General features: G+C 27.2%; 2 protein-coding genes and 1 long non-coding RNA gene across 9 annotated transcripts; 2 read left to right on the forward strand and 1 right to left on the reverse strand.

The window, feature by feature from the left end:
• Nucleotides 1-3,132: 3,132 nt before the first annotated feature.
• On the forward strand, nt 3,133-20,805 carry LOC112684481 (armadillo repeat-containing protein gudu-like). Its single transcript, XM_025556032.1, has 11 exons — nt 3,133-3,237; nt 10,906-11,079; nt 11,191-11,337; nt 13,096-13,305; nt 13,361-13,609; nt 13,691-13,801; nt 14,244-14,468; nt 14,540-14,839; nt 17,798-17,986; nt 18,064-18,285; nt 20,637-20,805. Exons 1-11 carry the CDS (start codon nt 3,133-3,135, stop codon nt 20,742-20,744), a joined length of 2,040 nt encoding a protein of 679 aa, XP_025411817.1. The 3' UTR covers nt 20,745-20,805.
• LOC112684483 lies at nt 10,949-22,959 on the reverse strand. Its single transcript, XR_003148703.1, has 3 exons — nt 22,847-22,959; nt 11,183-11,317; nt 10,949-11,038 (listed from the first exon to the last, which is right to left on the reverse strand). It is a non-coding gene; the product is annotated as an uncharacterized LOC112684483 (long non-coding RNA).
• Nucleotides 22,960-24,553: 1,594 nt separating this feature from the next.
• On the forward strand, nt 24,554-27,362 carry LOC112684508. Of its 7 annotated transcripts, none has more exons than XR_003148711.1 (6): nt 24,554-25,327; nt 25,394-25,476; nt 26,030-26,102; nt 26,499-26,619; nt 26,982-27,102; nt 27,199-27,362. XR_003148711.1 is itself a non-coding variant. In XM_025556059.1 (2 exons), the coding sequence occupies exons 1-2, from the start codon at nt 26,617-26,619 to the stop codon at nt 27,242-27,244; spliced, it is 303 nt and encodes a 100-aa protein (XP_025411844.1). In that variant the 5' UTR covers nt 26,297-26,616; the 3' UTR covers nt 27,245-27,362. The 7 variants fall into 7 exon arrangements, 1 of the variants encoding a protein (XP_025411844.1); XR_003148713.1 differs by having other exon boundaries at nt 24,557-25,168; nt 25,253-25,327; nt 26,982-27,362; XR_003148708.1 differs by having other exon boundaries at nt 24,556-25,327; nt 26,982-27,362.
• Nucleotides 27,363-27,759: the final 397 nt, after the last annotated feature.

The following is a 27,759-nucleotide window of genomic DNA, read 5'->3' on the forward strand; positions in this document are numbered from 1 at the left end:
TAGCTAAAAATGCCTAAAAATAAAAATAAAATGCAAAATAAAATTAGAATATTCTGCATCAAGTGAGCACGAAACAAATTTTTAGCTCGGATAGCATTGTATTGAATCAAAGGAAAAATATGCAAAAGTCATCAACATCCTTAATCTATTGATGTTAGTTGTAAAAGCGTTTAAGACTATTGACGGAAGAGATTAACACAATTAATAAATTAGTGATTTTAGATTAGATATAAAACTTAAAAGAATATCGGCAATTTTGTGTTCTGTGTATGAGTTTTGATTTTTGGTGATTTCCGCATAAGATTTGGTTTTAGACTGGGCGTTGAACAGAGTCTGGCTGGAGTGATTTGGAACTGTTTTTTTTTTTTTTTAGAGCAGCTTTGTAAACTGGATATCCTTTGTAGTCAGTTATGTGTTCCTCATTGCAAAGGGCACATTTGGCAGAACTGTGACGGTCTTTGGAACACTCGTTTGTGGGATGGTTATCACCACACTTTACGTATTTAGGTTCATGGTGGAAATTATTTAGTGTGTTTTAGTAGAATTGACAGTTGTGATACTGTAGAGTACCACGTTTCTTCTTATGTGGTTTCTCAATCGAGACTTTAGTATTGAATAGAAATTTGATTTTGTGGACGTCTTTATTATTGACTTGTGTTTAAATATCCACAAAGGATAAGGGTAAATGACATTTGTTTTTATATTGACGTTATATATGTGTTTAACTGAGTGTCCCAACTCAGATAAAGCATTGATAATGTCATTACTTAAGGTGGAAAAGTGTAGGTTTCTGATTATGATCCTTTATATCTACTAAGGTAACGGGGGGTATAAGAATGAAAACTACGAGTAGTATTAGTTTTGTGTAATTGATCAATAATTGTATTAACATTTTGGCGACCTGCTAGTTGTATGATGATGCGTAATGGCGTTGACCTACAGGTAAAACAATTTTAATCGGTGATGTTGATTAATACCTTATTGAAGGCGGAGTAGTTTAAAATGTTTTTGACATGGATAGGTGACGCCGGAAGCCCTGAAGCCCTATGTCTCGTTTAGCGTGAGACAAGTTCACTGGATCATCCTTGAGGTTGGTTAAAGTCATGGTTGTTATTACATCATTGTTGTCATAAGAAGCAAATGGGCCAAAATGGTTTGGTGAAATATAGACTGGTTTTTTTTGTCATTTTTGATTTGGTGAAATTGATGAGGCTGACAAATTTCGTTTTGAGGGTTTCGGTGTACACGGCAAGGTGGGGCCGATATTCTGTGCGTTATTCATCGTTATGATATTATTATAAGTTGATACTGATAGTCAATAATAGCCATAATAAATTACTAATGAGCGCGCGTTCATAAGTTAAACGCACAAACCGTATTTAATTTGTATTCTACTTATACAGGTTTCTCATGTTCTCATCTCTAATCTAATATCTCTAATAACATTAAATACATTTCTAAAATATTTTCATTGAACATATTTTCCCGTTTTCCGTAAATGACCATTAAATTCCCCCCTATACCACTTGAAAGAATTATACGAATTTAAAATTATTTTAAATATCAATATTATAATAATTATTAATATCAAGATATGAAATAAGTGTGCAAATATATAGAGTGAACATACGTCTCGTTTAAAACGGGATTGTCCCTTTTTTATCATTATGTCTCATTGTCCCGACAAACTTTGAACAGGACGCTTTTTGTCCCGTTTTAAAACCGTTACTTCCATAAAAATTGTAAACTGAGAGTAAAAGAAAAAAAATAAGAAATATAATATAGTTAATACATATATATATGTACTACGAATTCATATACGAGATTTCTGACGAAATCGATATTAAATACGAATAGTTTACCAATATACAGTACTATTTATAATCAACGATATTCGGTATTATAGGTATATTAGGTATATTAATCGAAAAATCGAACAAAGTCGTGTAGTAACGTGTGTACATTGCACCGATCTTTTGTTATTAATGTTATAGTCACTGTGTATCAATTCTTTCTATTTAAATTGTTGCGAGTCGTTAATGTTATTACTTTTATTGTTTTTTTAAAATGCTTAAAAGTAAATATACATTCACTGTACCTTTGCAGATTAACTGACGCAGTAACAGAAATACATTTCAATCACAAATACTTTATGGACGGACGGAAAAAATTGTTTTCTCGTACTAACTGTCAAAGCAATAATAATTCGTAAAATAAATTTTAAAAAAAATTCCTGTAATGATTTTTATGATTTTTTGTTAACATAACCAAAACTATTAATGCAATTAGTTCATCGAAAAAATATTATGTCAAAGGATGTAATGAAGAAAATTATGAACAATCGACATCAACTCAATAAAAATAAAAAATATTTTAAGTAATTTTTTTCAATCTCACATCAAAAAAAGAATGCAAATCGATGTTTTATTAAAATATTAAACTAATTAATAATTATTTTTATTGCATATAATATAGAAGTTATATATATTAAAACGTGGTCTTTTTTTTTTTTTTTTTTTTAGTGAACATATTTGTCCTGTTTTATTTTTTCCGTAAATATGGTCACCCTACAAATATACAAATGTTATCATATTGACAATAAGTACTTGCTTACTATTTTGATAGATCGCAAATAACTTTTTATCACATTTTGCAACTTATTGTTTGAAAATGAAATAAAATAATAATTTTATTATAATACATAAATTACTTATTGTACTATCGCATAATATTGTTTATATTATGTAAATGTATGTTATTTGATTATTTATTATAGAGGTATTTAAAGTTAAAAAACTAAGACTAATTATTTTTAGTTGTTTGTAATGAATTCAAGGAAATCTTTTTCTCGTTAGTTGGTTGGAGTATGCCTCCATCAAAATAGTTTTCATCACAATTATTGAGTATTAAACTTAAATCATAATCCACTTCTATTCTAGATATATAATAAAAACTATCACTTTTGTACTATCAGTACTCGCAATTAAAATATGGTAAACAAAGTTTGATCGATATTTGGCCTACTTATCAGATATTTTACTTTGTGAATAAAACCCGTTGGTTTCTATACATCATTTTTATGTTGTATTTATTTTGGTTTACATTCCAAACAACAAAAATAAAAAAATAATAATGAATGAAAATAAGAATAATATTGAAACTCACAGAGAAGGATCAGCCAAAGACAAACGAGAAGAAAAGGATGTAATATTAGCTGAAGATAATAATGTAGTTGAGGTAAGCGTATGTTATATAAATATTAAATCGTATTATTTTAATTACGAACCGCGAAAAAAATAATATTATTATCTGTTAAATTAAATGTTAATGTTCGATGGCCATAAAAATAATTATTTTTACTACACAGTCAACTGTAATAAATCAATAGCTTAAAATCCTCGACAGATTGAATTACGTTTTAAGTTCCTTCGAATGTATTTTAATTTGTCAAGAAAACTAGTTTATTTCCTCCGGTTGGATTTCAATTACCATTACCCGATTTTATTTAGCTATTTAAAAGTAAAATTACTAAAAATTATTTTTGAACATGTTGGGTAATAATAACTTCGAACGAAAACATTTTTTTTCAAAAACACATGTAGTTCTTAGTTTCTAGTATGATAATCAAATGTGTACACATTTTATATTGTTGATACATCTGCAAGTAATATATATCCGAATCATAATATTTTTGTCATTTTTTTGCATTTTATTTTAATAAAATAATAAGAATAGAAAATTAGTAAATAACTATTAACTCAAGAATTACTATATAAATAAATAAAATAATAGTTCATACACATAAATAATTAAATAAATAAATAAATGCTTATCCTGAAATATTATTATATTTGTATTATTTTTATATTTTTTTAACAATGACCGGTTTCGAATTCAAAATTTATCATTGGGTTAGATAAAAATAATTAACTGAACACAGTCGATAAATTCGTGACTCAAATATAATTTTATTAACTTTAGGAATAAGTAAACATTAATAAGAATACTTTATTAATAATAAGATTTCAAATAATATTTATTTAAGAATAATTAACAACTGGATACAAAGTCGATAAAATCGTGACTCGAATGTTATTTTATTGACTTTGTGTATACGTATACTTGGTGATGAATTTTCAATTCGAAACCGGTCGTACTTTACAAATATCATAATACTCCAGGATAACCATTTATTTATTTATATATTTTATTTTGTGTTGTTATATAGTGTTATTTGAACTTATCTATTTTACTTATACGTGCATTTTTATAACTGACCTGATTAGATTTTAATTTATTTTTAATATCCCTCACATTTATTTATCTACGTACATTTTCTTTTCTTGATTTAGTTAAATGTAAACTAATTAATTAAATATACCTATTACATTTTTAATAATTATTTGATCACCCGCACTAATTTAAAATAGATTATTCGCATCGTTTTCGGTTATATTTATTATTAAAATGATATATTAATATGTTATACATAAATTAATAATATAATTATCATTGTATATACTGTATTTGTGTATTATCATACAAACCATGTTTTATTAGACAAAAATTTATATTTATAATTGCAAATTATTCAGTTCGTAATCATGTTCGTTTCCTAACAATAAAAACAGAAGACAGTCGTTTAACGTCTGAAACGCTTCAATAACTATTTCCAATGATATTCATATAAATATGTTTAATTACGGTTTTAATATGCACATAGAAATAAATTATCATGACTTTTTTTTTTATTTTACATTAAAAGAGAAATTTAGTGTCTATATCAGAGATGGCGAACCTATGACACGCGTGTCACAGTGTGACATGCACACACACTATTTTAGTGACACACGCAACTGTGTAAAAATTGGTCATCAAAAACCACGGGTCGTAGGACGTAGACTAAAATAAATTGAGATTACAAAAATGAAATAATAAGTTTATGGTATTATACCTACACGCATTAAATTGAATATCTACACTGCTCAACAACTATTAATTTTATTATTTTTAATAAGAAAATCTTATTTTATGAGTACTTTATTAGGTATATATTTATAAAACTGATATAACGTGTAAAAATGGTCCACGGCTAGCGTTAGTCATTACTCATTCGTCGAATCGAATGTGTTTCATGTGTTAAATTTTATAGTTGTCTTTGGTTAATATGAATGTATCGTTTTGGCAGTTTTCATTATTAGTGAGCGTTATTTTTATAATATTCAAAGATTATATTTTTTAATAAATGATGTCAAAAAGTAAAAGGGGTAGATCATTTCACGAACAATGGACCATTGATTATGGGGTAGTTCAAAAAAATAATAAAGCGTTATGTTGTTTATGTAATTAGTCACAGTTTTAATGTAAAAAAGACGTTTTGAAACAATTAATACGGACATATTTTCTTTATCAACTGAAGAAAAGTTGGAATTAATTTCGCAAAAATTGAAACGTTTTAAAAATCAATCATATAATTTCAAAGCTGCGTTTAAACCAAATAATAATTTAACAGCTGCTATTTTTTTCTGTATCTCACTGTATTGCAGAGCATGGTAAACCAGTTTCCGATGGAGAATACATAAAATAAGTTTTTTTTAATGACATCAAATACTTTATTTTATGATTTTTGCGAATAAAAATGAAACAATAAAACGTATTCAAGATTTACCTATTAGTAGAAATACTGTTAAAGAACGAATTTTATGTATGAGTGATGATATATCAAATCAGCTTCAAACTGATTTAGCTTCAACAGACTTTTTTTTCGGCTTGTCTTGATGAAAATACAGATGTAACTTCTCAGGCTCGTTTAGCAGTTTTTGTTCGATTTATTAGTGTCAATATTATGAAAGAAGAATTAATAAAATTAATAACAATTTCTACTAAAATAACTGGTCGTGATATTATGAATGAAATACATAAAGAGTATATAAATTTAAAAATCAGTATCCAAAGTATTGTTTCAATAACTACTGACGGTGTTCTAAATATAGTTAGTAAATAAAATGGATTTATTAAACTTTTTTCCAATGGAATTTCGCATCCTATCATTAACTTTCATTGTATTATACACCAAGAACTGTTGTGTGCAAAAAATAGTATGAAATTCCTTCAAAAAGTAACGGAAACTGTTACAAAAATTGTCAATTTCATAACATCTCGAGCTCTAAACAACCGACAGTTTACCAAATTATTAGAAGAGGTCGAGTCGCAATATTCTGGCCTTTTTATATATAATAGTGTTCGATGGTTGAGTCGCGGTTAAGTTCTTCATCGATTTATTGAATTACTGGAAGAAGTACGTTTATTTTTGTTGGACAAATCTCAAGATTATCCTGAGTTTACTGATTTAAATTGGTTGAATGATTTGATGTTTTTCGCAGATTAATTTTATGTTCATTATTACAATTGTTTTAAAAATTAATATATACAGGTAATAACTAATTAGATGTGATAGACATAGATGATAGTACAAATATATTGTTAACCCTATAGTCAGTATGATTTGTCTATATGCCTACAACATTATTTGATATTCGAAATATGTTATAATAGAATTATCTAAATCTAAATAAAATAATCTTAAAATAAATCTATAATGGATCGTTAAACCATATATATATACATACAACTGTAAAAAAATGTCAATTTCACTAAATGGATAAATTTCATGAAGTGGATGTTCACTAATAGACGTGACATAGGTATATATTTATTGTATTAAGAACTTTTATTGCTTTTAATGATTAAAACGAAAACAATTAAAAAAATTATTGAATAAAATGCTTATTTAATACCCTTGATCAACAACAAAGTTAAAATTGATTTAGTTTAAGTTAAACAAAATAATGTCACATTTGGTTTCTTGGGCAACCGAACGTTGAGTTATTTGAGAGGAAATCTTACGCATAAGACATAACTGTATAATAAACAATATACTTATTTCAATAAATAAAAAATGTGGTGATCGTAATATCCTTCTGATCGAATCATGAGTAAAAATTAGAAGGGAAAATATATAATGGTAAAAGAGTAAAATAAATACATTCTACGCTTAACTCTATGTTAGAAACATTTTTTAATCAAATATGAATCACATACTCGTATGCATGTACATTACTACAGCTACAGCAATATACAAATTTAAAGACTGGTTAAAATATATGTCCCTAGCCAGTAACAAGCCGATAAAAAAAATGCGTAGGTACTGCGCAATATGTTTGTTTAAACACTTTAGGTTCCAATACATTCTTTATTATTCTTAAGTTCTTCATGGTTTCGTAATAGCTAATGGCAAAATTGTATAATGCTATATTTGTTGAATTCGATTAAAAAAAACTCTCCAGCGAAGTACAATAGTTGGATTCGAATGATTCGATATATTGCTGTTAGATGTTACTGGTTCCGTGTTTAAATATGTAAGCTGTAATAATAGTAAAAAAAGTATTTACCATCCGTATAATACTAAATTCGAATCTATTTTATCACGTACTCGTATTTTACATTATTAGTATAAAGATAGTTTCATAATGCACAGTATAAATGGTGCGCTACACATTGTCATAGATAATATATTCAATTTCCGATTTTTACAAATCAGGTTTATAATATCGGAACAACAGCAGTTTATTTTCATTTAAATTTTCTAAAAATTGTTCTTTCTTAAGGCTATGGTCTACGGCCATGGATCCGAATGTTAAATAGTTAACCCTTGCAACATACCCGATTGCGCATCATTTGGTACCATTTAAGCCAATGAACGTATTTTCATTTTCTTATTTTAGTGTTTGACGTTCTTAAATAATATTTTGAATCGAACTCCAACATATAATCAACATTTAAAGGAACCCTGAATTGATTTCTTGGAATTTTGACTGTTTATGGAACAAGAACTAGCATATAACATGTGAACCTTGATGAAGTAACCATTGAAGAATCGAGGTCAACCGTTGAGTCAAACGCATGGAGCATAGTTATTATAAATGTCTACAAGCTTTAAAATACGACCATTAATTAACTAATAAAATGTTAATATGTTACAATATATATATATATGTATATTATATATCGTAATTTATAAAATAAAAATATATCTTGATTACTCAGCACTTTGTATGATTATGATAATAATTTGCAATTATCAATAACAAATACCATAATATTGTTAGGTCGCTTGAAATATGTTGATAGTTTTTATTTTAAAAACCAATTGTATTTATAAATTATAGGTTTTAAATTAAAAAAAAAAAAGTATTTTTTTTATTGTTAGTGAGTACTCCATCAAAATAGAAAAATATTATTTATATAATTTAGATGTAATCCTAATAATAATTATATCATACTTAGTGTACTGGTACTTAATGTCTATAATATATATAATGTTTTATGTTCGAGAATGAGCTACGTCTATCGTATTGAAAGAGGCTCTTCATTTAATAACATATTTCGAAAGCACGTTCTTGAGTTGTTAAGCAATTATTGTATTATTTGTGGTTACAGTTGAGTACGAGAAATCTTTAGAAGTAAAAGGATCTTTGAAGTACATTGTTTTGTTTTTCATTTAACAAAAAGCTACTAATAAATCATTTTTCACACAAAATAAAATACATTACAATAGTTGGTATTCAAGTATACAATTACGAATAAAATATAATATTACATACACAAGGCCGGATTAAGCATCTATTGGGCCCTGGGGCTGAATATTTATATGGGCCCTCTTAATAAAACATGCTTTATAAAGCCGCTCACTACGCTCACAAAACGATACATTTTTTTAACTATATCACAAATTGTCAATTGCATTATAAAATTATAAAATTAATAGGTATATAAAATTTATGTCTATAAAACTACTAATTTTAGTATAATAAAAAATGTGTATTGGCTTAAAATTGTTTGGGCCCCTTTCACTTGGGTACTCGAGAGGGCCCAGGGGCTACCATCCCGGCTATACCTCCCCTTAATCCGGCCTTGTACATACACTTAGGGTCAATGATCCATTAATCATTGTTTTGGAAAAGTATCACGTTTAATTATTGTGCCATATTATTTTTAGTCCAATTGTTTTTTTATTTATTCTATTATTTATAATAAATAGCATATTGCAATTTATTATTTTTGTTATAAATATGTATTTAGTATAAGAATTTGGGTTTGAATTTATTTTTATTTTTTATTTAACATAATTCGCGGTATCATTGGAACTACTTGATGTCATATTATTTATATAAAACAAAATAAACATTAAAGTTAAACCTTCACATAATTACTACACTTTTTTTTTTAATATGTACAGAAGAATTACACAATAAATGTACGATACAATGAAAATTAAAACTAACTGTTAGAAATGTGATTTAAGGATGGGCAAAATTATTTGAATATCGATATTCGATGTATCAATACATATATTTTTAAAATATCGATGTGTTTGATGTATCGGTGAAAAACCAACGATGTTTAAGAATATCGAAAAAATGTTTTTTCCCTCTAGTTCCCTCTAATTCCCTCTAGATGACAACTCATCTGTTGCACACCTTATCATCTATACAGTATACTATTTTCTTGATTAAATAATAAATCTAAGAGTTAAAATACTATTGTTTAACTTATATTTTTAAAAACATATTAAATACTTATAATTAGGTCTCGTAGGTTCATGTATTTGCATATTTTCTTTGCTACATTGGAAAATATACTAATTGAGATAAAAATCCGTTTCTTAAAAAAAATGCGTTTTTTATTTTTTTTATACTGCATACTAAAATAATACTAACAAAAAAAAATCTACTTTTCGAACATAAATATTGATATTTAATCGATTAATTAAAAATACGAGTAAATCATCAATGTTAAAACATCGATAAATCGACCCAAAACATCGATGTTTTTTGCCCATCCCTAATGTAATTTACTATATTTCATTTTGGAATTCCACTTTTTTTTTATAAATTCAATGGTAACTGCGATTAAGATTGAATTTTGAGAGACTCAAATAGTTCTTCTTTTACATTTACGCCACTTCTGATGAGCGAAATTCTGTCATTATGTGTTAACTATTATCTGAATACCGCAATTTGGACATATTGGAGGAGAGTCACTTTTAATCGTTAAGTAGCAATAGAAAATTTGGATGTAACCTATATGAAGTTGAGTGAGTATACTAGAGTGAGTAAATGTATTTTCTGGATAGCTCTATGAAGAGAGGCCATAGATTTATATTTTGTTTTATTTTGTATAATTTTATAGGTGAAGATTATAATTATTATTTATTTAAATATTAAATAAACAAAATATAAAATTTTTGCTATATTATAATTTTTTTTATTTATTAATTTAGAAAATTTTACTATCTGTACGTATATAATACAATAAGCATAAGTGAGTATGATAAATAAGCGAACAATATTATAAGCAATAAATTAAAAGCATTTAAAAATAATTTATACTTATACAATAATAATAATAATAATATTGTATATGATAACTAAAATTGCATGAATTTAAAAGGCCATCCTGTGACAGAACTTCGGCAGTATTATATAAATATTGTTTAAAATATTAAATAGATATATGAAGGTAATTTACTCATAGTTATATGTACATATGTTGTATTCTCATATCTAATTAGATATAATTAGATGAGATTAATTGCATTTTCACCTTTCATCAAAACATAATTTATACAATACATTTTTATTTAATGATTGTTAATACTATTATAGGTTCAGTTAATGTTTATTATTTTAATCCATTATAACTAATCTTAATTGTTTATAACGTTATCATTTTAAATGAATGTAACAAAATTAAAAAAAAATAATAATAAACATAGACTATATAAGTTTATTATTTAATAACTCATTATTGATTTTAATTTATAATTTTAACTTTTAATTTTAGGTCCCGAGTTGTTTGAACACTTTAATGGTCGAAGAACCACCACAATCGGATGATAGTTCAAGTTATAGTATGACGTTGAGTGAGTTTGAAGAAGACAGATGGTATAATCCAACATCTTTATCTGATGACGCAGCTGAAATAGAAAGCATCCAGAGATTGATTAAATACATACATGTAATAAAACTACTTATAATAACTATGCGCATATATAATTAGTTTAAATTATATACTATCGTATATTATTCCCCGTTCAATCTTGTTATTGCATTATACTTACTACTACAGGTGGGCAATCAAACAGCTACGGCAATCGCATTGGCTGCATTAGTAGACTACAATCTACGAGACGAATCAACGCAAAGTATTGTGATTGCTACTGGTGGAACCGAGCTTCTGATCAATTTATTAGAAACTGAACACAACGAATGCAAAGTAATTATATAAATTAAAATAAATTATTTCAAGTAATTATTTCTGTGTATATATTTTTAATTATTTTGAAGTTACTGTACTACATCCAACTGGCTCATATTGATTAAAATGTTTATGATTGTAAATGCATGATGTGTTACACGAATTATGGATCAAGTTTGAATGAAAATGACAAATAAAATTCAAATTATTGAAATAAACTAATATTAAATTACGCTTAAAATAATTCAAACTATTGTTATTTGGCTAAATTATATATATATATATATATATATATATTGTTAGACAATGTATGTGCTATAATTCAAAAGCTATACAACATATTTCATTTATATTATGTATTAAATAAGTATATTAAAATATAATTAATTGGATTCTTAAAGATTATTTTTTACTAAGTAATGAGTAATTTAAAAATATAGAAAATCATTAACCCCTTTCTACATGATTTTTTTATTTTTGATTGGAAAAAAATTTACTTCATTAAAATATTTCCCTGATTATAGGGAAAATAGTAAAAAAATTTCAAGTTAAAAGTTTGGAAGTTATAAGGTAAAGTTTATTGTGTGCCAAATAAGGCACACCATGCATAGTCACTTATCAATATATTTGTAAGTGCCATATTTGGCACACTATGCACTATCAATGATTATAAACATTTGTATTTATGCCATATTTGGTACATCATACATTATCAACCATTATCAATGATTTTTTTTATGTTTTATGTATCACAGTGATTTTGGATTACTTAACTACAAGTGCAGTTAAGGATAGCAGCAGGGACGTATTTAGACTTACTTCTAGGGAGGGGGTGACTCAAATTTTTCCTTTAATTCAGGCTCAAAATTTACAAGTAAAATTGTTGGAAGTATTTAAATCAGATGAATCTTTAATGTTTGTGGTTTTTTTTTAATCTAATGCCGGATCCACTTAGAATTGACTTTTGTGTTATAATTGATTTTTCACTAAGTATGGACCCGACAAAAAGCCCAATTCATTATTCACAGCCACGCGTAATTTTATTTCGTTATAAGATGATCCACATTAAAAATTTAAAATGTGAATCTCATATAATCGATTCCTTAAATACGTTCGCCCCCTTCGTCCCCCCTAAAATACGCCCCTAGGTAGTAATAATAAATAAAGGACATAATATTAAATTAATTTATTTACTGTCATCAGGTATACTATGTACATATGAATAGAATGGAGTCGAATTTTAACCTATAATGAATAAATTAACTGTATGAATACTTCGAATACTAGGTATAAAATAATTTATAAAGCATACAAAGTCAAGTCATCAATGCATGATGTCCCAAATTTGGCACCAAGACAAAATAGCGAAATAAATCCAAAAAAATTATGAAATAATTTAAAATAATATTTTGTATAAAAGATTTATTTATTTTGGTAATACTTGTATAAAGTATATAATCTTCTTATTTACTTATCGTTTCAACATCGCTTGTATAACTATTTATTAAAATTCTGTTTGATGAAGATGGTTTATTTGCTAACTAAAAATACAGCTATAGGTATTTTGAATATTGTTGATTAAATAATAAATATTGAAAGGTTCTAAAAATCTAAATAATTTGATATCATAAATAAGCATAATTATTATTTTTACTCATTCATAATAGGTTTTACTTGATTCTTTTAAAATCAAATCATAGACAATAATAATTACTCTGGAAAATAATTAATTCATTGTAATGCTTATAACTTTTGCTATGAATGTTTTATATTTAGCACGGTGCTCTGGCTATACTAAATGAAATGTCATTTTTGTTGGGCACTAGAAGAAATTTGACGAATTTGGGTGCTATTCCGATTTTAGTTAAACTATTGGCAGACCGATCAATTGACTTACAAATTCTCTCGGCCGAGACTCTAGCTAACGTGGCGAAAATAAGAAAGGGCAGAAAATTCATTCGCAAAGCCGGTGGTATTAAATTAATGGTAAATGAAACAAAATATTTTTATTCATACTAAATAATCGTTTGCATTGTCGCAGGTGAACTACATGGATGTACCTCTTCAAGTGCTGAAAACTGAAAGTGAAATGCTACCAGCAATTCAACAAAAATCATTCAGCTTGTTGCGTAACTGTTCAAAAGCATTATGGTTTATGTCTAAATCGGATAAAAATAAAGATGTGATGCGACAATCCGGAATCATACCGGTATTGGCAAAACTATTGACCTCAGTGCACGAGGATGTTGTCAGTTATATTATGGGAATTATCGTTAATTGTGCAACACAGGTGGATAGGATATTTATTTCATAACAAAAACAAATTATTCCTTGCCTCACAGTTTAAATATATTTGCCTGAATTTTTGCAGCCGGTTTTTCGTACAGCTATCAAGGAACAAGGTATGTTGGTAGACACATTAAAACTGTTAAAAAGTTCAGAAATCGAAATGATGGAGAACGCGGCTACGATAACGTTCAATGTGAGTGTTTTACTCACATCGATCATATTTACCGGACAGATAATTAGTGCTAGATCATGGAGGAAGGAAGGATCGATTTTTCGTCATGAGAATACACGAACTTTTTTTTTGTTTCAAGTCTTGTCTAGAGTATTATGCTAAAGATTTTCTCTCCATAACTTTAATTCAGTTCTTAAATAATTTGACACATAAGGAGAAAACAATTTAACAAATTGATAATATACAAAAAAAAAAAAATGTAGATGTGGTCGCAAATGAGCTAAAAAATTAAATAATCTAATAAGTAACGTTCAATTTCAATATGATTAATTTTTTTTTTTTAACTGTACGAATTCTTAGCGGCTTAAAGGCCAAGTAGAGGATTGTCACCCTTAACGTCCTCTGCTGCTCTGATTACTTTATTACAGGCAACAACTTATTTTTTGAAATTGATGATATATAGTGTGCTGAGGACCCCGAAAGCAGAAGAATGATCAAAGAACTGGGGGGCCTAAATTCCTTGGTAAATATCGTTAAAGTGGAATCGCACAGGACTGAAACGAAATTAATGGTATCCGCGACCGGTGCAATTTGGAAATGTCTAATGAACCAGGACAACGTAAAACGTTTAGAAGATATAAACGGTATACATGTCTTGGTAAAACTATTGGACTCTGATAGCGAAGAAGTGAGATAAGACGAGTCTGACGTTATTTACACAGGAATTATATTTAGAGCGGCTGTTGTTATATTTCCTAGGTCGTTGCAAACACAGTGGCATCGTTGGCGGAATGCACTAAAATTGGACGAAATAAAGTCGCACTTAGAGCTGCAGACGGTTTGATTCCCATCATAAGACTATTGCAAGATACCGGTCACGAGAGGATTCTCGTAAATGTATGCCGCGTGATCGACAACTGCGCGTCCGACCCGCAATGCATGGAACAAGTGATAAACAACGATGGTATACGTCTAGTATGGTCTATGATGAAATGCGATTCGACCATTGTTCAATCCACAGCGGGACATACGTTGGTCACGTTGCTTAGAAATACAAAGGTTAGTGCGTATACTTATACGTGTTGCATCGTGCAGGTCATGAAAAATTGTCGTGGAGATATGAACGGTTTATTTTTTTTTATTTTTTTTTTTTTCGTAAAAATAATTAAACTTTGAACATAAGTATGAAGTACATTGATCAATTAAATCACGCAAAAAAAATAATAATACTGTTTTATTAGATTTTAGCCGATTGTACAAAAATGCACATTTCCACGTAAATAAGTATAAAATAAAAGAATTGTATATTTTAGTCTTATACGATATATTTTAAACTTAATAATTTACAATTTAATTTACACTTATAATACGTGAATTGTTAATTTATATATATCATATTTTTATATTTTATTAGACTTGGGTAGTATTCCGAATACAATATTCGGAATACTGTATTCAGAATACTTTTTAAATACTTTTTTTGAAAGTATCCAATAAAGTATTTTGAATACTTATAACGAGTATTCTGAATACTGTATTTCGAATACCGTTAAATCATCTCTTTTTTAAATGATTTTATTACTTCTCCGTCGTACCTTGTATAAGCTAATATCAGGTATTTATTATTGTTGTAAACCATAAACTATAACAGTTATGTAATATAAAAATACAATAAAATAACATATATTTAGTCTACAATTTCAAATATTTCTGTTGAGTGGATATCTATTATTTTTATAGTATGAAAACTAGAAGTATTTTAAAAGTATTCGGAATATGTTTGAAGTATTCTAAATAATGTATTTGAATACATATTCGGACTACTATTTTTTGTAAGTATTCGAGTATTTATTCTAAATACTTTTAAAAAGTATTTTACCCAAGTCTGTATTTTATATCACCCATATTTTAGACTCTAATTGAAACGAGAAATATATTGGTTTTACTACGATTTTGGTTTTTTTTTTTGTGTTGCATAAACGACTTCGATCAAGGTGTTTCCGATCATAACCATATAAAAAGTAAAATATAGGAAATCATTTCTAGTTTGAATATTCAAGGGATCATTATTTAGTTTATCAATTATTTTCTTTCAGAATAGTTGGGAAAAACGGGCAAAAAAATTGAACACTCGATGCTATAAATCGTCAGTTATTTTGTCACCAACTATTTTTTATTATTTTTTTTTTTTTTTTGTTCTGTGTAAATAAGATCGTCTATAACGATTGCTTCAATCATCATAATCATCAGAGATTTCTTATAGGAAATAGTATTTAGTTTGTTCTTTAGTGAGAAGAGAAGGGTTAATTTTATAAATTTCCCAACAGTTTTCTTAATAATTGCAAGCAACCGATGAAAAGTTTAAAAAAAAACCGACATATATGACACATCGGCTTTCGAACAAATTCAATAATTGTTTTAATCTTAACTCAAAAAATAATAATCATAGAGACTTGAAACTTTCATGGAATACCTTAATCACCGTTTGTTATAGATGGTTAAATTTAAAAAGATTTTTTTCAACTATTTATAGATGGTTAAAGATGTCATGTTTTTTTAGTTATTTTCGAAAATGTCAATAAAATAATTTTGGTTTCATAAAAAATCGCGAATATTACATTTTTGTAGTTTAAAATTGATAAAACATACAAATTCTATACTTAAGGCTTAAAGTTAGATTCGGGATTTTTTATGAGTTGTTTTTTATGGCGAAAAAATATTTACTGGAAAGTTTATATGAGCGTGACATAATGAATTGTTGAGGAAATCGAATATTTCTATTATTGATGGGAATAATCGAATGATTAGTAATCGAAAAATAAATAATCAAATAATCGAATGACTAGTAAACAAAATAAAAATAATCGAATGATTTGTAAACGAAATCAAAATAATTGAATGATTCATGATTTAACTGCTTGAACTGGTTGTATAAATAATCAAATGATTATCTATAAGCGTGAAGGTGAAATGGATTTTCAATCCAAAAATGTATATGTATTAAATCAATTAGTGTGACGATTACTGATATCGGGAATTATACCAATGATAAAAATAAAATAAATAATATTACAATACTGATGGACAGTCGACTTAAACACGTAATTTTTTCGAATAATTAAATTAATTTGCTTTTGATAAATATGTCTATTATCATTATTTGGATTATTAATATCATTCGATTATTCCATCACTAATTTCAATACATTTCCATTATATGGTATTATTTAGTTTTATCCTATAAATATTAATCATATTGACTCGAAACATTAAATAAGCACTTAAATTATAATTTTAGAGATTTCATAGTTTTGAAGTATTTTTAAGAAATTCGAGCTATTTGTAGGCATAAGTTAGAACATTGGTGTAATCAAGGGAGGGGGTGTCCGGACACCCTATTGAAATTTCTACATACTCAATGGTTTAATAGTAAACAGTGTATTTTAATTTCCCATTATCTTCAATGTACAAAGTTTATAGATTATATAATTTACCTACAATGTATAAACCATGTTTAATTTATACTGCTTTTTTTATATTATTTATTATTGTTGATTAAATAATGTATTTTTTTATAACATTTTACTACCAAATAAAAATTGATTTCAAATTATAGTACCTATCTATTGTAGTAAACCTTTGTGCATAACTATTGTGACTATTATTATGATTATTAACAATAATTTATTGGTATTAAATTAAACTCTAATTATAATTAATTATAATTAGAGAACAGATAAAATTAAAACTTTGGACCCCCTCTAAAAAATTCCTGGGTACGCCTCTGAGTTAGAACATTAAAAGTTGAACTTACTTTACTAAGAAATTTGGTTCTACTGTAATATCATCAATAACTAGAAATATAAAATAATCCACTCGATCTCTTTCGCTCTAAATTGAATAGCAATAACATTTACCCATCCTTGTGTATCAGCCAACCGTAGAGTCTCGCCTTACCTAGGGGTTTTGCCCTTTTTTTATGTATTATTATATTATTACATAATTACATTTTTAAAGGAGTCCAGTGATATAATGCGTTCTCTGGTAACTGGATTGGTAATGCTAGTCGATTTATTAAAATCGCACGACACCAGAGTTCTGGCGGCTGCGTGCGCCGTCATCGGGATTTTAGCCAAGAAATCGGAAAATTTGGCGATCCTCACCGATTACGATATTGTTCAGAGGCTGTCTAGTTTAGTGCACACGGTAATGCAATAGATGATGACGGTAAATTAAATTTACAACGTTACATTCAGCTGCTGAGAGCATTTTTTCGTTTGCAGAACAACGCGGACCTCCAAGCCCATTTATCACGTGCCATTGGCTCGTGCTGCTTGTTGGAACGAAATTGTCACACGTTCGGCCGACTAGACGTGGTGCTGCCCATCTCCAAATATATACATTCTAATTCCCAATTAGTCAAAGAAAACGTAACGTTTGCCTTGCATGGCCTGTCCGGAGACGCAGCTAATTGCGTGGCTATGGAATCGTGCGGTGTCGTTCCCGTACGATAACAATACTTATTTAAATAATCACCGCATGACTTGTATCATATGAGTGTATTATATTTCATTAAATTATACTTTAATTTATAGTCATATTCAAGGGGTGATTCGGGGAGGCAATAGTCCCTCTGAATTATTTAAGGCTGCGGCAATAATATACGGTGATTCTAAATAAAACCCAATCGATTTTTTCGCATTCTCAATTGAAATTATTTATGAATAAATAAAATTATATAAAAAAATAAATGTTATATTATAAAATAATTTACCTAAATTATTTAGTAACGTAAAAAATGTATATCTATTTATGAGTATTTTATTTAACACGATATTTTATTGAGATATAGATATTGGTTTAACGTTGATTTTTATGGAAATGGGATATTCAAACCGAAAGGTACTAAATGACGAGTATTTAAGGATATTCAGTCTTATATATTTATCAGTCTTATAAAAGACAATTTTGTATAACTTTATTTATGTAATTATAACCCAGTTGTTATTTTAGATTTAATATTATTTACAAAATTTGTAATTTAATATTATGTGTACCAAAATGGGGAAAATAGATTGCAAACAGCTTTTTAATAAATAGTTGGAGACATTTATTTTCGGTTATACACTTCAGGGAAGAAGGCCGGCAAAATGTTGTTGTTTCTAGACGGAGAAATCTTAAATACGACCCTGCTTTAACTTGTTACTCGTTCAACTACAATTATTATTTCATTTAAGTGTCGTAATTAGAAGTTGGCGAAATGGACAATTGCCAAGGGCACAGCAAATTAAGGGGGTGCGTTTGAATTAAATTAAAATTGGTTTTACCATATAAAATAAGCGCTGAAATAAAATTCGCTAAGAGCGCCGCGGAGGGCAGTTACGGCGAGTGATGTGCTTTAGATAAATTTATTTAGATATGTTATCTAGACAAAAACTTCATATCGTTATCTTATCTAGATAAAAATCATAGTCATCTAGATAAATTTATCTAGATAATTCACAAAATCTGTATCTAATCGTTAGTAATAACTAATCTACAATTTTATCATTCAATATAAAATAAATAACAAATAAGAAATTTCATTTGTATGTTTACTTGCAAAAATTGGTTCTAAAATAGTTTTACATAGCATTTATTACTAATTATGAACAATTACAATGTATTATGTATATAGACATATATTACCTACATAATATGCATGGGAGGTGAGAATTATTTATAATTTTATAGTATGGCCCATACGGGGAAGTCTCATGCCCATATTACTATTGTTCTGTGGTATTACGAACGCCGAAAGAGCATTTACAAGAATATTAGAACCAGAGATAACGCACCATAGATCTAAACTAGTTATTATTGCAACTGTGCGGTAGATGGTTTATAAATATTAAAATACAGAAATAATTGTTGATAAGAAAATAGCAATATTACAATACGCATTATGCTGTACCTACACAGAAATTAATCGTTTTCCATCATTATTCGACCGCCTTAAATTCAATATTTATATATAAATTATGTCCATTGTTTATGTAATTATGTGCTCTAAATAATTGTCATTACCGGACCCCAATTCTATGAATTCGTACTTTGATGTGTCTACATAATATTATTGTACAACAAAATAAATATTAGGCGTGAAACGTCCGTTATTTATTAAAAACTTGTTCTGTACGCAGTGAACTCTCATCCACAACGTGTTCAGTGTTTATCGTCAGACCGTCTTCATATTTTTATAATTTTGTCTATGACTTTCAATTTCATTTTATTGGTGAAAATTTTATATTTTGAAATGGATCGTTACATAATACAATCATTACCCAAGACCAAAAGAGTTCACCTACAAACGAATGAAAATGTTGGTGCCTTATATAAATATCTAGATAAAAATTATTTTATCTATCTATATCTAGATAATTTCAAATCCAGATATCTTATCTATATCAAGATAATTTTTTTTTTATCGAAGCACAACACTGGTTACGGCACTGTTTCATTTTTATATATTTAATTTGATAACGACTACAAGGTTCGGACATGTTGAATACATTTTGGTAGACAAATAATGACGAATAGTTTTGGGATTTCCTATAATTTGAAAAATATTTAAAAAAAAAAAATTAACTAAGAATTATCGACATCATTTGAACACTATTTTTATTAATATTAGATTAAATAAACAATAAACGTATACATTTAGTTAGATACCCGTTTTATGTTTTGTTTTAACTCCGAGTTAGAAATATTAATTATAAACAAATAAAAATGACTTATAACAACACGGAAAATTCAGCAAAATGTTTGCATAGAAATGTCTTATGAAAATCAATTATAATTTTATTCTTTGTTTTAGTTTTTGATGGAAACTATTGCATCGCGAGATCCTGATGTGCAGGAAGCTTCAGCTGGATGTTTGGCTAATATTCGAAAGATCGCTTTAAATGCTCGAAGATTGAAATAACAACAAATTATTATGACCCAAAGAAACTAAATATTTATGTATAAGACCCAAGAAATCATAAAAAAACCATAGTAATATTATCTTTATACTTAATTTAATACATTTTACTTTAAAAATATTTAACGTTGATTAATTTGTTAGATAATTTAGAAGTTTATTATAATTTATGTTTTATTTTTATTAATCCTATTGTGAATAATTTATAAAATAATTTATATATATTTGTTCTATTTGTTATATCTTTAGTCTTTGATAATTTATACAATTTTAATAATTTTTAGGTACATAATTTTAGCTTATCCTACTCTCAATAAGAAAATAATATTAACTATGCAAATGTATTCCTTGATAGAAATGAGCGTGGGAATAATATTAAAAACTACCGACAGTTCTTCAAATAGCCGTTTCAAACAAACTATTAAAGAAATTATAATAATTAATTTTAGTTTTACTACTATATAATTTTATTACCAGATTTCAATAATTTTATGAGTACTATAAGTTTTACTCTTAGTTTTTGAAAGCTATACTATTAAATGTTAGTACGAGTAGCTTTATTAGTATTCATTGCCTATTTATTATATAATCTAGAAAAGTATTAAATTGGTATTATTAAATTGTTACCTGTGTATACTTATGAAGTATTGGTATTTACAAGGCTGGAAATAAAGTTATAAAATTATAGTTAAGTTATAAGGTAACAATTTGTTATACCAATTAAATATAATGTTATTTCAAATGTTTAAAAAAACAATAATACAGTTCCAACTTAAAATAGAAAAAGGCAAACTTAGTTTCTAAGCAGAAATAGATTAATGTCCCAAGTTTCCCAATAACTATTGAAAGCAACTTAGGATAGGTATACTTTTACTTTTAAAAAGTATTATGAGAGGTTAGGGGAACAATAACGTACTAAACTTATAGTCAAAGTCAAGATCAGAATTTTCGGTCCTTATACATGATATTATATTTTGAAAATTTAGCATTCAGCATAAATTTGAAGTTTAAAAGTGTACCAAGTAACCCGGTTTGACAGTGCGTAATGAAACATTTATTTTTATTTTTAGTATCTGTTAACAAAACGAGTCAAATATTTTTTCCATCAATTAAGTTAAAAAAAAATGGTTTTTCGTAATTTAAATACCTAAGATTAAAAAAGTACATGTACAAAACATATTTTTTTTTTAATAAATTATTTTTTTTTAATAAAATTAGTCAGAATTTTAACTGTGGAAGTGTTAAGTACAATACTCTTTTTGTATTTTAAAAGGGATCTAAATAACGTACATCAATAAATCTTACCTAATATAAATAAAAAATTATTTAGTAAACAAAAAAAAGAGAATCTAACTTATTATTAACTAAAATTATTGTATTCATTTTTTTAACCAGTTTGCAACTTTAACCTACAAGTTAATACTACATAGAAGTAACTTTTAACTTAACTTACATTTTTTAACATTATCCAAGTTAACGATTTAAAAAAATTAATTAACTTGGCACTTGTCCAGTTTTATTTTATATTTATTTTAATAGGTATAATATATTAATATATTAAATACCGGGTATATAATATGAAATAAAAATATCTAGTATTTTATATTTAGTCACTTAATAGCAATGTATTTATAATAGTTATAATTACAATTTTGGTTAAATATTTGATAAACGGTATTTATGTTTTAAATTTGATACAAATAAACACTTTTCAATAACTTCCTATAATACAATAATTTTTTAGATAAAAATAATAAGTAGTGTTACTTAATTTAATTAAATTTCAGTAATTTAAAAATCTTCGACACAATTATCCAATCCCAGATTAACCAATAATTATAAGTAGCTAATACTTACTACTCATGATTAATTATACTTATATCTATATATTTAATACATTTCTTATGTATTAAATGACAGATAATATTTAAGTATGCGACTTATATAAACACGTGATCTAACAACATTTTAAATAAATTAAATTTTTTGTATATCTATTCGACTCGTTTCGAAGTACGTAAGTAGATACCTATTAAAATATAAAAACCTAATAAATAATGTATTAACTTGCAAGTATTTGATAAATTAAATAGAAATTTACTTACAAGAACAAATATTATGGTTTTTGTGGTTGCTTTGCAGTTGTTTCCAATAGTTCTATAATTCGTCCAAATGTTTTACGCAGTGAAAGTACTAAAAAAATCGCTACTGACGCTAATAACGCATCTAACCACTGCATTTTCAATAAATGGTATATAAAATTTTTATGTTTATTCTTGATTTCTTTATCTTCGTTCTAGTTTGTATTTATGTTAGTTGGTAAAAACAAATTACCATGACTTAAATCAAAAAAAAATATAATTGTATGTGATATTTTGTAACGATTGATTAAGACTAAAGTCTAATTAAATAATTTAAACACTTATAATTGATTGATATTAAAAATAATGACTTCAATGAGAATTCTATGTAAATTGATAAGTGCACTTTTAAATTATTTATGGAACTAATTTTGTTTGGATAAATGCGATTATATGATAGGTAATGTTCATAGTAATGATACCTAATTTATTAATAATGTTACAACAATAATTATTTAGTAGTTATCTGTGACTGTTTATTTAAATAAATAAATGATGTATTTAAAAAATAAAATTAATATAAATATATTCTTATGATTATAAATTAAACAATTTTTCAATATTTGACATAAATGATTGTTAATAAAATTTTATTAACGTATGATAGTTAAAAATTAGTGCAATTTTTATTTGTCCTAACTTGAAAATAAGATAGGTGAACCACCAAATTCTGTCTGTATAGCTTTTGGGTTGCAAAATTAGTTTCTATCTATTCAAAAATTCTAGAATCTTCACAATAGGGTAGCCTGTTTGCAAACTACTTATTATTTTTCAAAATGGCCTGCATTTTTTTTTAGGCTTGTTGCATACAGATTAACAGCAATTAGGAATTTTAAGAGTAATTTATTGTACAAAAAGACTGTTTTTCCACATGGCCTGCGACTAATATAGTCAAATTATGGGTACCTACTTAAAAAAAAAAATATAAATTAAATTTAAATTTATATAATAAATGTATAATATGAAAATTAATGATTTAACTAAAATAAACAAATATAAGTTTATTATGGTTTTCTAAAGTTTAATGATTTTCTTAGTTAAATTTATTATGTTAGCGCCTATATACATCAAACATCTTTTTTTCCATTAAATTTATATTTTGTATTTTTCAACTTTGATTTTATATTCATCAAATATAAACATATATTAAATTTAATTTGATTGGTAAAATTTGATCTACTACTTTTGATCTATTAAAAGTCGGACTTTAATTTGTCGGTGCACTTATGAACTGTAATGATAACACTGTAACATATTATTATTATTATTAATTTGAGGATAATTCTATGTGTATCGAGACCATCTTGTACGTTATATCGTACACCTATAGTCTATTCAACTTAAGAGCACACCGGTTTGCGCATGCCCGCTGAACGACCCCCCCAAAATTAATTGATCGACAATAATTATAGATAATATGATAATATTATATTATCTATCTATTATATTAAAATAATTCCCCGACCGGTGATTGGTCGGAAAAACTTTTAAATCCCGCGGACGTTTTTTCCTTTCTCCGTCGACCGTTTCCCGTAGACTTTTGTCTCCTCTTTCCATTTCGGCGGTCCGTTCGATTTTCTGACCCACCGTTTTCCCGATGCGACCGGATGAAAATCCAAGATGTCCGACCATTAAGCACCAGCCCAATCGGAGCGTTCTGTATCTGTGTCCCTCGCGCCGCCGTGACGTTTCGCCCGCACGTGACGTCACCGATCGGTCTTCCGTTTACCTTACGTCCCCGTCGAACGGTTTAAATGCCCCAATCTTTCTCATGGTTCCCAACTCGATAGGTAGGCAGGTCGTAGGCATAGGTCCCGATAGGTCCCCGTAGGTCCAGGTTTGATTCTGAGCCATAGCCGCCCGGCTTCTTTGCAGGATTTTCCGCTGCCGCCGTCGATTCGTACGGGCGTCGTTTCCGCTCCCGCGGATCTGTTTTCGTTTTCCGTCCGTCGCGTCCGATTTTCGCCGCCGCCGTGTCTTATCGACGGGAGTGTGTTGATCCCGCTCGCGGTGTTTTCTTTTCTATTCATTTTCCGCCGTCCGTCAAGTCCGTTTTTTTCTTTTCGTTTCAAACTTTTTTTTTGTGAAATCGTTTTCATCGCTTCAATCGTATTATTTAATACATGTTATTACATATTCGATTTGTTTTACCGAAAATTATTTATCCGTTTTTCTTTACTCATGTTGATTTGATGTGTAACGTTATTGTTGAACGCTTACACACGGCTGTGAAACGAAGAAAACATAATGCGTTTAAAATATAGTTTGTTTTTTTATCAGCGTTAAGTACGTTCAATACGATTTGTTTTGCCAAACGATATAGGGAGATAGCTGTTGTTTGATTTATTTATACTTTTTTTGAATGGAAAGGAATTGAATTCAAAGGGTCTTCGGTGCTAACGATACTGTTCAAAACGTTCACAGCTATAAAACAACGAGTACTCGGTATTTATTACATTTTGAAACTTTTTCGTTCCACCGCTTATTGAATGTTATTTTTTTCGGTTTTAGTTATGAGTGTTACAACATCAGTCGTTACACTTGGACGAAAGGAAATTAAAACTTTTGTGATGTAATGTAAATAAGAAAACCCGGTAAGTTTTACCTTTTTTCTTTCCACTGTACATGTTTTTAAAATTTGTTGATTACATAAATTTTTATTCGTCTTACCAAAAAATAAAAAGCAACGTGATTGACGTCAATGATATTTTTATAAACACAATCGGATATATATAAAGTATATATACAATACTTTTTAGAATTCTGTTGTTCACGCCTATGTTTATTAGGTCTATCGTTCGACTACGATTTAATCGTGTCTTTATATTACGTTAAATGATTGGAAATTTGTTTTTTTTAAACACGTTAAATACATTCAAATTGATTTATTTTTCCAATTCGTTATGAAATAAATGTACCGAGTATGTTGGTTCTCTACCTTTTTTTTAAATATCTTTTTCGTACTACATTACATTTTACATTAATTACTATTCGTTTTTCCAAAATATATTAGAACAGAGCTTTTGTTTTACCGAGAAATATGAGGAGATATAGGTAATCGGATGTTTTCATTACATACACCTGCAATGTATGTAATATATTATATTACATATTAATACAATATATAAAATATATTTTGTTTACCAGATTGATTTGATGTGAAATGCTGTAATGATATTATAAAATGCACACACAGCTATAAAATAATGAAGTAAACATGGTATGTATTATATTTTAAAATAATATATTTGTTTTAGTAAATGAGTCTTATAGTATTTTTTTGTAAATCATTTTTTTTATTACTTCAAACAGTTATAAAAATTAAAAATCAAATTATATGCAATACTTTTTATAATTCTATTGTTGACACATATGTTTATTAAATCCATCGTTCGACTGTGAATCAATTGTGATTTTTACCTTCTACGTACTATATGCTTTAAATGTGTTTTTAATATATTTATTAATTACACATTTATTTTTAAATGTTTTACTAAAAAATATTAGAAGATATCTATTGGATGTTTTCATTGATATTGCGTCTTTAAATCATGTTATATTATTATATATTTGTTTTAAATACATGCGATTTGATTTATATTTCCACATTATATAGGGAGATGTCTGTTGTATGTTTTCATTAAACATTTTCTTTGTTAAGGAATAATGCAGTTACTACTTCGGTACTAATGATTAACTAATAAAAACAAACACAACTATAAACTAAAGAAAACATGGTATGCCATGCATTTTTCAACTCATTCTTTCAATTATATATGTTGAATGTTATATTTTCGGTTTGTATAAATAAATCTTACAGTATCAGTTTTTACACTTGGATGAAAGGAAATGAATATAAATTAAAACTTATGTGATATTATAATTTTTAACACTCTTATTCCATTATGATACAAGTGTTTTTTTTTTAAATATCTGGAACTGTATTGTTTACTTGGCTCATAGTGTTTCGCAGAGTAATTAATTAACAAGTGCTCGAACATGAGTGTAGTACTGTTGCCTTTCGTTCGACTATGACTCATTTATGTCTTTAAATTATGTTAAATACATTCAATTTGATTAATTTTTCCAAATAATATAGGGAGAGAGCTGTTGAATGTTTTCGTTGCACTTTATTCTTTGGAATGGAATAGAATTCAACGTGTTATTGGTGCTAATGATAATATTCAAATCAAACCCAGCTATAAAATAAAGAAAACTTGGTATGTATTTATACAATATTTAACGCTCAAGTTCCTCTATGATATAAATGTCTTTGTAAAATATCTTAAACTATATATTGTTTATTTTGCTCATAGTGGGTTGCAGATTAATGAATTAACGAATGCTCAAACACCAGTGTAGTACTGTTGTACCCAAGAGCTTGGTTATTATTACACTTTTCTCCTAATATTATAAGAAAAATCTTGGTATAGTTTATTTATTTAAACCGTATCATACTGATATGACTTTATATAATGATAAAAATATTTTCTTTGATTATGTTATGTTTCATATTTGTATACATTATCTTCACATATTTTTTAAGCTTAAAAGCACAAATATGCTATGATTACAAGAAACTTCCACGCTCTGTCTTTCATAAATTATTTATGTTTTTATAAATTCATTCTGTATATTTTTTTTAAATATTGTCGATGAGTACTTTTATGTTCTCTGAATGTGAGAAAGGGGTTGGCGACCTCCACGTGGTCTTTCTTGGATGCGTTTTTCACTGAGAATGATTATAGTGTAAAACGTAACAAACGCCAACATTTATGTATACACACCTATTATAGAGTATTCACTTATCGCTCAATTTTTTTTTTTTCATTTAACATCAAGGAAGGTCTTACTCCATTTTTATAGTTTTTTGTCTA

Source organism: Sipha flava, unplaced genomic scaffold (genome assembly GCF_003268045.1).
Source record: "Sipha flava isolate LNK unplaced genomic scaffold, YSA_version1 250_pilon_pilon, whole genome shotgun sequence".
In the NCBI taxonomy this organism is placed as follows: domain Eukaryota; kingdom Metazoa; phylum Arthropoda; class Insecta; order Hemiptera; family Aphididae; genus Sipha; species Sipha flava.

What these genes read in the sequence shown, in the direction of transcription:
- LOC112684508 (XM_025556059.1), top strand. Translation starts at nt 26,617, where the DNA reads ATGGTATGCCATGCATTTTTCAACTCATTCTTTCAATTAT. An exon ending in CAACTCATTCTTTCAATTAT is followed by an intron (nt 26,657 to 26,981) that starts ATATGTTGAATG and finishes CAAATAATATAG; the next exon opens with GGAGAGAGCTGTTGAATGTT.
- LOC112684481 (XM_025556032.1), top strand. Translation starts at nt 3,133, where the DNA reads ATGAATGAAAATAAGAATAATATTGAAACTCACAGAGAAGGATCAGCC. An exon ending in TGGACTCTGATAGCGAAGAA is followed by an intron (nt 14,469 to 14,539) that starts GTGAGATAAGAC and finishes TATATTTCCTAG; the next exon opens with GTCGTTGCAAACACAGTGGC. An exon ending in AATCGTGCGGTGTCGTTCCC is followed by an intron (nt 18,286 to 20,636) that starts GTACGATAACAA and finishes TCTTTGTTTTAG; the next exon opens with TTTTTGATGGAAACTATTGC.